The sequence below is a fragment of the Anser cygnoides genome, chromosome 9 (assembly GCF_040182565.1).
Source record: "Anser cygnoides isolate HZ-2024a breed goose chromosome 9, Taihu_goose_T2T_genome, whole genome shotgun sequence".
Taxonomy (NCBI): domain Eukaryota; kingdom Metazoa; phylum Chordata; class Aves; order Anseriformes; family Anatidae; genus Anser; species Anser cygnoides.
In genome coordinates, this window is record NC_089881.1 from 2,727,139 (window position 1) to 2,739,298 (window position 12,160).

Genomic DNA, 12,160 nt, shown 5'->3' on the forward strand with positions numbered 1-12,160 from the left:
TGGCTGATTTATCATGGAATTCTCTTCCTGCTGTTGTTGTGCTATCCTGCCGCATGCCATAGTTTTCCTCACTTAGCTACCTTGGAAGTATAAGACATACCCTTAAGTTATTTATATATCAAATTCCATACTAAAATACAGAATTAAAATAAAGAATTAAACTCCATCTAAATTATAAACAAGCAAGTCTGCCAAAAAAAATCGCTTCAAAAAATGCTCAATACCGACCATATGAGTCTAGTCAGGCTCTCCACCTGTAGTGGACTTGCCATGATGGGAATTGCTGCCCAGAGGCTTTAGGCAGGCCTGAAGCTTTTGTTTGCAAACAACGATGTTGGTGTGGTATCCAAGCAATAGCACAGATGAAGGCATCCTGTTTTAATATCACTCTCACTTAAAATTGCTTTTTGTTTTTTGCCTTTACTTCTCCATGAAGGATGTGTTCTATTTTTGAGACCTTTGGTTGTTATTAATGCTGAGCTGTTTCCTTAGCAGGCTTACGATCAGAAAAATATTAGACGGAGAGTTTACGATGCCCTTAATGTGCTGATGGCAATGAACATAATTTCAAAGGAGAAAAAGGAAATCAGATGGATCGGCCTTCCTACAAACTCAGCTCAGGAATGTCAGAATCTAGAGGTAAAGTGAGGGAGATGGAAATTTCTGTGTAGTACACAGGTTCTGATAATGGAGCGTAAAAACTTAAGAGTTTTGTGGGTTTTTTTTCCACAATTTTAACCTCATTGATATGTTTATTATGTATGCTAAGTTCACTTTTCTTTGGTATACACAAATATACAATGTTATACAAGTTATAAAAACTGTTTACCTTAGAAAACGAACATTCATGGTATCAGGGTTAACTTCTAAGATTAAAGTCTGTAGGAGCCCAAAATAACCATAAGAAAGCCAAAAGAACTTAAGTACTGTTACATTGACAAAATTGTGTACATTTGAAAGGAAAACTATTTTGTTATTAGCGTGTGCTTGGAGGCATCAATGAAAGGAAATTAAATTGAAAAATATTTTTTGCTAGGCTGTCAAATACTAGTTATGAACTAGCAGGAAAAAAAAATACTTATTGGGTACGTGCATTGTTATTTTTCCAGCAGGCTAGGAGTTGCCCTGTTTTTGCAGGGATGCCAGAATTTAAGTGCACAGATGTCGCTTGTCCTCGAGGCTGAACCCTCCATAAATACGAAGCACAAGTTACTGTATTTACTGCAAACTCCTGTAATGACTATATGCAAACACACCTTAATATGCATTATATTTGTGCTACTTGTGACAAGAGCTATCTTAAAATGTGGGGGGTGCCTGTCCAATACAGAACAGTTTCTTGTTCAGGTTACATTAATTATCTTTCTAGATATAGTAAGAAATCTGCTTTTGCTGTATTGTCTATTGAAGAAACTTGGAAAATTCATCCACCCAATGAGTATGCATATGCATAGTCCTATTTTATGGAAACACTCATGTGCCTATGCGATTAGTCTTTCTGAAGAAGAAGAGACTATATTGTTAGTGGGTAGGGCCGAAAAGACTTGAAAGTTACTTACTGTGCCAGGGAATTCACCACCGTTTACAAAGAAAATGGGGATTTTTTGCACACTGATGTAGTTCTAACGTCTATTCAGTCTGACAGAGTGGAACAGACAAGGTCACTGAATACTTACCATGATATATATACATTTATATTTTAAGATAGAAAAACAGAAGAGGATTGAACGGATAAAAGAGAAGCGAGCACAGCTACAAGAACTGCTGCTGCAGGTATATATTTAAATTACTTTTTATATAAATTAAATTAACCAGTAAGAGTCCATCATGTTAGAACTTCTTTCTAGTTTTGTTTAGCAGCTCTGATATAGAGAAGAAAAGTTTCACACTTGAGACCTTTCTGGTTTCTGGTCTGGGGAACCTCTTACCCTCACATCCTGACTCATTTTTACCTACAACATACTGCTTCTACATGCCACAGCCTTTTGTAAGGATTCTGCTGAAGCTCTGTAAGAATTAGTGGGAATGGGAACAACTCAAAGACCCCTAGTTACCTTCTCTGGCTAGTTTCAATTGAAATAAATTATTTTATTCTAAGCTGTAAAATTTGTAACTGAATTTATGTAAGTATGTATGGAGTTATTCTAGGGGAGAAATATTTCTGGATTCAGCTTTGAACTAGAATGAAAGGCTGGCAAATCTAGGTTTTTTAGGTTCTGATGTGCATCTAGGAAAACTTTGAAATATATTTCAAACTTATTTACCTAAGTAGAACTTTGATTTTAGCATCGACTGCAGAAATGTATTTCAAATGCATCTTTGTTTATAAAGTAATAGCTTATAAATACAGTTATGAGCATTGTTAAATGTTTTGATCTCTGCACAGGCATTCAGTAATGTAAATGCAGTCAGACTTTAGTATGAAGTTATAGGCAATAAGGCTATTTTTTTTCCTGGTGGAAGTATAACAATACAGTTTTCATCTAATTAGAAACTAAATATCTGATACATTTTTTTTCCCTCGGCAGCAAAAACTATTTCTCTGTTTAGGGCATAATTCTGATTCAAGCTGACCTAGGAAATTAGCAGCTTCTCTGAGTAACATAAAATTACCCTGGTAAAAGTGAGGCAACTCAGATACTATTGGTCTGAAAACATCAGATTTGCACTCCCTTACTTTCTACAACTGTAATTATACACTTACATTCACTGTCAAGTGCTTTAACAGTCCTTAGGGGTTTTGTCTATCCATCTTCCCCCTAAGTGGAAAAAGTAGTGCTTGCAAATGGGTGAGTACCCTGATTTCCAATCCCTCAAATAACATTTCCTAAAAACACTTATTTTCATACATATGCAGTCATGTATAAGAATTCAGTAGAGAGGGGGTGGTGTCACAAACAGCACCTGTTTAAGATGTTGAAAGCAGAATTTCAAAGTAAACTCTTCTGAGAAAACAGAGTGATGGATGAGAGGGGGAGAGAAGACAGATGCTGAGAAAGGGGGGAATGCTGTAATTTGTAACTAGCTCCTAATCTGAGGTAATTATGCATATAAGATAGCAGAGGAGACCTCTGACTCCAACATCTTTTCAGAAGGTGTGAGGAAGCATTCTCACCACACGTTGTTATTGCTCCATTGTTTCATTTCCAGGGGTTAAGCAAGAGAGGCATAAAAATTTGTACGGTTTAACTTTGTTCCTGACAAGCTTCACTATTAGCGCAAAGGGGAAGTCAGGGCACAGCTCACCTTTTGACTGAACATCACTGGAGGTATTGAGAGTTGGTAAATAAGATCTATGAAGTTTCCCTTCATAGAAACACTGTTGTCTTCATTTTAATTGTTTTTTTTTTCTTTCTTTCTACAGCAAATAGCATTCAAAAACTTGGTACAAAGAAATCAGCAAAATGAACAACAAAATCAAGGCCCTCCAGCTTTGAACTCAACAATACAGCTGCCTTTCTTAATAGTCAACACTAGCAAAAGAACAGTCATTGACTGCAGCATATCAAGTGATAAGTAAGTGTTTATGGAATCAAGTTTTAGAATTTTGCTTTTTTTGTGGACCGGAATTTTTGTTTGAACTAATTAGAGAAACTGTCCTAGTTTATTTAAAGTAATTGTGCATTTAAATTTCCATGGTCTAACATTTTAAGGAGCATTCACTGCACAGGAAAAAGAAGTGAATGAAGTATATATACTAGGACAGTGCTAGCTTTTAATAAAGCCATTTGGTTTTGGTTTTAAAAAAGCTATTCAAGCCAGTGGCTTGAATTTTTATTCTTAATGTGCCATAGATACATTTAGTCAGAAATGCAAGGTGATCCATTACACAAAAGTAACATCCTAGGAGTGGAAATGATAATTTTGAAAGAGATAACATCTCTTGCTATCTTTAAATAGGAAAAAGTTTGTATCTAGCTCTTTGAGGGGAAAAAAAAAGACAAGTAAACGATACAGAAATTTGAAATTTGCCTTTGTAAGCATACTGCTATACATTGCACTCTTGAGTTTACCTGAAAACCCTTCACTTATATACTGCTGGGTGCTGATGCACTTCATCCTGTGAAAATGTGGCTGAAAGTGTGAGAGGTGCTATTATATTCACTGTTAATCCGATCATAACTAGTTTATTACATGAAAATAGCTGGCTTTACCTTAATGCCCTAGGTTAGGGATTTCATTCTATAGTGTACAAATCCTGTATTGAACTGTATTGAGTCAATTACCATACAGTATAAATAGAGCTGTTCTCAGGTAACTTAAGCACCAACATAACACAATAATGCTATTGAAGGTAGAAATGCTGTAGAACATGTAATTTTAAGATCAGTAGTGCTTTAGCTTAACTATACCCTTGTTTTATAGATACATAGTACAGTTCTTACCACATTATTTTAAACACTGCTCTGTATTTAGGTTTTAAGTCATTAGTAAGTTGAACAATTTCATACTGGAACTTCAGAACCACTGCTTTAAAGTTGTCAAAAATGAAACTGACTTTTGGTGTCTAGAGAAGTGTAAAATGTTCCCTACAATCTCAAACTGTAAGAAAACACTACTACTAAAAAGTAGCATGCCAAAATTATCTAAGCTATTGATGTTTCAGTTTATATAACCAAGCTGTATAAGGGAATAGACAAAGGAAATAAAGCCTCACTACAAGCGAGGTGAAAACAAGCAAATAAAAAAAAAAAAAAACAACTAAAAGCCCGTCCTCTATGTAACTTAGTTACCTCCAGAGGCTGGAGTTTAAGGGTATTTTTCATGTTAAAACTTTCTGTAAGTATATCTGGACATCAGAGATCTGGCAGGGGATTTATCCCAAAGTTGGTAAAGTAGTTCCGTGAGAATAGTAACAAATCGGCAGGAGCAGATGGTGTTCACCCAAGCACTGTAAAGAAGCTTAAGTGGGAAGCATAACGCTAACACTGAACTCACTTTAGTACCAAAAGAACAGAACGTAGCAAATATGACACCATTGTTTTTTTCTTTTTTTGTTAAACTGACCAATAATCAGACTAATTAGTAAATGTTACAAAGATTTAGATAGGTCATACACAGACTGGGTAGTGTGATGTCACCTGATCAGTGTTAGTTTTCCTGTCTCACTGAGCATGGAACAGAGTAATCTGGCTGAGCTCACAAGGCCACTCCATAGCAGGCCTTAAACAGAATAAGTGACTGGGAATAAAAGAAAAGATTCATTCGTTAATTTAATAACAGGCTGAATGTTAAGCAAGAAAAGGAAACCAAATTATTGGCTGTTTTAATGAAGGGGAACAACAGTGAAATCCTGCTGGGTTGCGTAAATACTTCCATAAAAGTGAGATAAGAAGTTAGCTGACAATAGTTATCCAAGGAAATAAAAATGGATGTTGACTGAACAACTAGAATAGTACATGGCATAAACAGATGCCAACATGTAGATTACACAATGGCAGATGAAATTTATTGTTAATCAAGTTTACGCTTACCAAGGGAGAGGGACAGGAAATGTACCCAAACTTTTCATTCACAGTACTGGCCTCTGGACCCAGCTTTTAGCACTGAATAGTAAGTTGGCAGTCCAGTAGGTCATTCTACGAGAACAAAAGTTGATTTCTCAATAATGGACAAAATAATGTTAATAATTATTAGGAAAAAGAGTAAAAAGAGTTAAAGAGTTTTACAGTGTAAACCTGATGTGTATAGTGCTTTTATATCTGGAATATTATCTGCTGTCCTGTTCTTGGAAAAAAGTGTAGCAGAACCAGGAGAGAGACACAGGAGGGCAGCAAGAGTGAATGAAGCTAGGAACAGGCTTTCACAGAAGGAACAGATGGACTCCTTGGCCTGGAGAAGAGAGAGCAGTGGATTCACAGATGTCTATAAAATCATGGCTGACCTGGGGAATGTGCACAGAGAGTAGCTGTTCACAGTTGCTTTTTAAAGTTAAAATTAGGAGCCATTAAGAGAAGTTACCAGGTGACAAGTTTTAGACAAAAAGAATATAAGTGGTTTTGTAACTGTCTGTGCAGATCATAGCATTTGATGATGCACATGCCAGACGTTTATATAAGTTCAAAAAGGGTTCACATTAAGTCACTGAAAGAAAATTGTCAAATAGCTATTTATGGCAAATGCAGAACATGTGTAGAGGTCTTGCATCAGAGGCCGCAGGATGCTAGAAATGATACTGGAGAAGTATTACTGTTAGTGTGTTGCATTCCACTCCTTCCTCATAGCCAGTATTTGGCCACAACACACGGGAGGAAAAATGCAGAGCTATTAATAAATACTTAGTACTGGGCCATAAAAGCTGAATTCAGTTATTAGTTAGTATACAGCCTGCCAGTTCACTATGACACTGGTCTCCCATCCTGTTTGTTTAAACATAGCTGCATGACTTCAGCTGCAGCAGTCCAGACAGCAGGAAAATAACTGTACCAATTAAAGGTATAGTGACACATCTTATTTTCTCTTTTGATGCGGTTATGCTTAAATAAGTACAGCTGCATAAGCAATATAGGTTATTCAAGTAATACCGTATGAGTCACAAAAGAAGTGACATCTGTAACTAGGTCAGCTACACCTAGAACAAAGCACATAAATTTATAGGTGCGATTTCTGTGTGTAGGCACAAAACACTTTTCCAAACTTACTGGATCAGGTTTGTTTGTTTGATTGTGTAAGGCACAAAGTACAATCAAGAAAATCCATAGATTAAAAAAGAGTTTGGGCGAATGACTGACCCACCAGTGGAGTTATCTTTTAAAGCTCATATCTCATGGATAGACTGTTTTTTCCAGAGGTGAAGATTTGGCAGCAAAAAATGAGTTACTGGGAACAAGCCTTCTATTGTAATCATTGGGCTGGTGCTGTCCAGGCTTTTAATAGCCTGTGATTATAGTATAAGGCTAGTCTAGATGCCCCTGCTATTGTTAACGCTTTCTTAAGTTTACGTTACTATTTCTGCTTGTATATGCAATGAAAAACATTTTGAGAATCCTGTAGCAGAACCGTTAGGCTTTGAATATACAAGACCTCAAACAGCCTGCTCTGCTAGCTTCATCCAAATGCATCCAAAAAGCAAAGTTATACCAAGGTAAATAGGTCAGTTCACAGGAGGAGCGTTGCAGATTAGAACAGAAAGTTAAATATAAAAGAAGTAAAAACAAAATACTTCAGTGACAGGGCTGCAGGTGACCTTTAAAAGTACTGGATTTAGTACAAATGAAGGTTCATGTTTATTAAGACCAGCCTATTCCCCTTTGAATCTGTTTAACAAGGTAGAAAATTTTAGCCTTTTTTTTTCCTGTAATGGTGAAGTCATTTTAATTGGCAAAGCACCATTTTAAACGTTGTAGGCTTGCCAGTCACAGAAGCAGAAGAGAAAAATCATTTGCAGCACTTCTTTGTAAGGACCGTTTATGGATAATGAAGACTTGCCATTTACCTCACTCAGAACAAACCCACCCCACCCCACCCCACCCCCAAAAAAGGGCAAAAACAGCAAAGCTATGCTTCTTTGCTAAACCATCTCACTTTGGCTTTTTACATGCAGATTTGAATACCTCTTTAATTTTGATAACACTTTCGAGATTCATGATGACAGTGAGGTGCTGAAGAGAATGGGAATGTCCTTTGGACTTGAGGCAGGCAAATGCTCAGCTGAAGACCTAAGAACTGCAAAGTCACTGGTGCCAAAAGCTTTAGAAGGCTACATCACAGGTAAGTTAGCTGTCACTTTTAAATAGTTCCTGATCAGATTCCTAACATCAGTTAACTGATGCAAATTTAATGCTGTTAACCTGCATAGATGTGTGACATTTGAAGTTAGATGTAAGCCAGAGGGAAACAGTTGTTTTATGGCTACATTTGGAAGGTTTATCATACTTGTCCTGTAAACTTAATTCACACTGATAACAATTTATAACAACAAATTTCCGAGTGAACTACCTTATGAAGAAATTATTACTTAACTAACTAAAGTGACAGCAAGAACACAATTCTTCCATGGGTTAACGTTACTTTTGAGTAACTGTGCATGTGCGGAGGAGCAACCTGGAACAAAAGACCTCTTCCCAAGATGAAGAAGGATAGGAAAGGGAAGAAAAAGAGCATCTTGCAATGGTTGAGTATAGTCTGTATGTGAACCAGCTGCATTTACACTTTGCTGAGGTAGGCAAGCTGCTAAGAATTCTCCCTATCTCTGTCCATGTCAATGTGCTCAGTGTGCTGTGCGTTCTTAAATAGGTGGACTGGAGGTGAGTCTGTGCTACTGTCAGGGCCAGTCATTTCTACACTCCCACTTAACGTGTAAAGCGGAGATACTCGGATAACACATGTAGGCAGCACATGCCACCTGAGAACTGAGCACCTGCAAGGGAAGAGTAGAATCCAGAGTCCCATGTTAGGTGTCTCATGCAGAGGTTTTCACCTCCCTTAGTAATATTGCTAGGTCAGGTCATACCTTAAACAGACTCAAATCCGCATCTCCTTCAGTGTTGCATCACTGGAGCTACTTAAATTTGTAATCACTTCCTTTAGCTATTGTCAGATTGCATTCTTCTTACTCTACCTAAATTTTAAACTTAGCCCAACATTTGCTTCATGTTTCTGGAGGCACTTCATGTGTAAAGCAAATGTTACTCAACGACTTACTGTATACAGACCCTCATTTTTGAGGAAAGGGGTGAAATAAAGCTTCTGTCCTGACTTATCTACCAACTAGGTTTTGGTCTTGTTTAAATGACATTAGTATAAAACTGTCTTTCACACATCTTTCTTAACCTTCACTAAAGTTAGTTCCCTTCTCTTGGCAACATCTAATGTTCACGTCAGGATCTTTTAAATGCAAGCTTTGTACTAAAATTGGTGTGTAATTTGAGAGTGACTGAACTTAAGTAACAAGGAAGCTAAAGATGCATTTTCGTTTTCTTGATACTACTGAATTATGAATGAAAGTTCCTTAAATATGAGGTATGTCAAAAAATAGCTCTATATAAATTAAAATTCAGTTGCATTCACTAAAAATAGTACATTTTACATTGCTTAACATTTCAAACTACCTCAAATGTGCTTATATTAATCAAAACTTTTTTATTCTGGTCCCATTGTCCTAGTCTTGCCTTGCTCCTTGCAATTCCATTCAACTAAAAGTTATTTATCACATGAATTACCACCAATGTCAAAGTAGAGATAAGAAACAGAACCACATCTTTTAATAGTGTTAAAGTCTTTGACTTTCTTAATTGCTCCCATGTATTGAAGAGCAAAATAAAATTTTCTATTTAATTTTAATACTGCATTAATTTATCTTCAGAGAATAGGGTTACTTTAAATTTGCAAGCAATATGTTTCATTGCACTCTTTACTGTATAAAAACAGCTTTTAGAGATTAAACAATAAAACCACATGTCTAAATGAGTGATTAGTGAGTCATCTTAGTTTGTTTTGAAAAAAATTCAATCACACCAATGTACTGGTGTGGGGTTTTTTAATTGAAAGCATTAAAGGCAAACAGCCACAACATCCCTGTGCAAGTAAAAAACAAGACTTGGTTTCAAAGAAACTAAATGGCAGAAACAGATTTTAAGATTGCATATTCTTAAAGGAAGTTGTGACGAGGGCCGTTTCCCTAGTAGCAGATCAGCAGCCTATCTAGAATTTTAGTTGATCTGTATTTTTACTTAAAATGCATTGAGGCAGGTAATGTACTTTTTAGACATGGTTTACATTCAGCTGCTTCAACCTCTGAAAGAATTAGTCCAGAAGTGTTGTTACTAGGATATGTATATTTCTTTCAAAGAATATGTGTATGTCTTTCTTCCATCGGTTGCTTGCACCTTAATTGCACAACATAAATCTACAGTTCATGGTATGAATTGCATAGTAAAAGGTTTCTAATGTAGCCGACAAATAAGGGAAACATTTAAAAGTTTTGCACAATACTTGAAAAAAGAACATTTGCCTGATTGCATACGTTCAATTAAGCATAACTTCCCATTTTCACCTCAGCAAGCTTTAGACATTTTTTCTTCCACTGCAGGAGGGGTGAAGTGTAAGGGAAAACACTGGTTTCTAGGATTCATGCTTAATTCCAACGCTCTCATGATGGCACACTTGTGTACATAAGCTTCAACTACTACTAAACAAGAAAAGCAAACCACTGTCTCTTACGTATTCACTGAGTACATTTATTACAGTCAAGATTCCAGTTTTCCTACAGTAGGTGACTCCATGAACTAAACTGCTGCTGTCCTGCTCTAACATGTCCCACTAGGTAAGTCAGTAAGTCAGAAGAACCAAGTCTCAAACAGTTCAATGCAAGAAATGTTAAATTAACAACAATTGGCCCATCTCAGTGTTAAAAAAACAAAGTAACTTCTTACCTTCTTGTTGCATTAAGCATCCAGATAATCAGCTTGGAACTGCTGGACTGATATCCCATGCATCAAAAATCTTAGTAGTGTAGTTTCTTTTCAGGATTATATGGTGTAGCCTTTAAGTGTCTTCACTTGCTAAAAAGTAGCAACTAGTTTCCTAGGTTTTCCATAGATTTCATGATTATTTTTTTTAACCAAAAAAAAGGTTTGTTTGTTTTTTTAAACTATGTATTTTAAGAACTACATCAATTTATCCTCAGGTGTCTGCCATAGAAATCAGCAGAAGCTGAGGCCTATTAACACCATAGAGAAGGATAATCCATACATCTTAAACCATCTTTATAACACATTTTTCTGTTACTCTGTTGTTTGCCAGTGATGCAAACATGATTGGACCTTACTTTTACGTGTTTCCTAGAAGGGAGTAAAAGTAGGGGATAGAGCACTTCAAGCGTAACTTATGGAAGAAGTTAACACTGCAGTGTTGCTTTAGCTATGCAGGTAATCCAGGACAAGTGGTAGCCATGCAACAGAACACCTTACAACCACAGTACTTGCCAGCTTCTTACTAGGGAAAGAGAGATGTAGTTTTTAATACACTTTCAGCAGCTTAAGATGGCATCCCAGGGTCTCAATCCTAATTATACATTCCTGCCCATTTCTTTATTCTGACTCAATTACTTTCCTCTGATCTCTTCATGAGCTAATTCAGGGTACTAAACTGCAGGGTTGTTACTTGGCAGAGGAATTTCTGACAACTTAGTATGTAGAACTAGCTATCCAAGGGCTCGGACCAGAACAGTCCAAGTGTAAAGAACAATATGAGAGTGGTGGATGAACAGATACACGTCACTGATTGAGGCAAGCATAAACTCTTGTAGAAGTATCTCCAAAGTAACCTCCTGTGCTATTTAAGCCACACACACTACATGCAGTTAGTGCAAAACCAAGTCCTGTCTTCTGTCATTGAGTCCTCACTCTTACAAATGAGACTACAGATGACATCAGGAAATAAAAATTGAGGCACTAATAGTTGTGGTAACAGCATCCCACTTGTGTATAGCTGCAGAGAAAGCAGTGCAGTTTAGGACTTCTGTATTAAAACACTTATGTTCCCCTGCATTAAGAAGTGTTTTGCTATCTACTGGCATAATAAGGAAAATGGGCTGGAGATGGAATGGAAGTGATGAGAGTGCCCATTAAATGAATGAGCTTGTTCAGCTACCAACAACAATCCTACGCAGCACTTTCTACTTGTGCATTACCTACTAAAAGGTGCTGAAGGTATTTCTTCAGAGCCTTCTCCTGTGAAGTATCAATTTCTACCAGGTATATCTCCTGCAAGTACATGCCTTGGGACAGTTTTCCCAAGCTAATTTCCCTGGTTCATACATGAAGCTATTAGGAATTTAACTATGCTACTAGACATAGTAAGACTTATAATCATAGGCATACTTTTATTTTGGCAGTCCCCTGCAGACAGGGAATGGCCTCTTACACACTTCTCTTTTTCCCAACTGGAAAAAAGAATTAGAAACACGAGGCAATAAAAGTACAAGGCAGGGATATGTATCATCCATGAACCTTCTTTCTGCCTTATTGTGTGAAATCCATACTTTCCTCCACCCTGCTCTTCAAAAGGAAAAGCTAGCAATTATCCCAAAATGTTAATAGAACACAAGATAACTAGCAGTGACTTGTTACTCTTCTGGAATATTAAGCATGTACACACAGGTACACCCCCTTCAAAAGAAGAGGAAACAACTCTGTGATACTTCTCTAATCTACTTTAT

The 12,160-nt window shown here is 36.8% G+C and overlaps 1 protein-coding gene across 14 annotated transcripts in view; it reads left to right on the forward strand.

The window, feature by feature from the left end:
• TFDP2 (transcription factor Dp-2) overlaps nucleotides 1-12,160 on the forward strand; it is an 85,446-nt gene that overhangs the window by 32,891 nt on the left and 40,395 nt on the right. For 13 of the 14 annotated variants that reach the window (XM_013181498.3, XM_048062894.2, XM_048062895.2 and 10 more), the window contains 4 exons: nucleotides 493-639; nucleotides 1,705-1,773; nucleotides 3,365-3,516; nucleotides 7,544-7,710. In XM_013181498.3, the coding sequence (XP_013036952.1) occupies nucleotides 493-639; nucleotides 1,705-1,773; nucleotides 3,365-3,516; nucleotides 7,544-7,710 (535 nt within the window). The remainder of the gene's footprint in view (nucleotides 1-492; nucleotides 640-1,704; nucleotides 1,774-3,364; nucleotides 3,517-7,543; nucleotides 7,711-12,160) is intronic. The other variant, XM_013181500.3, reaches the window with a different exon arrangement.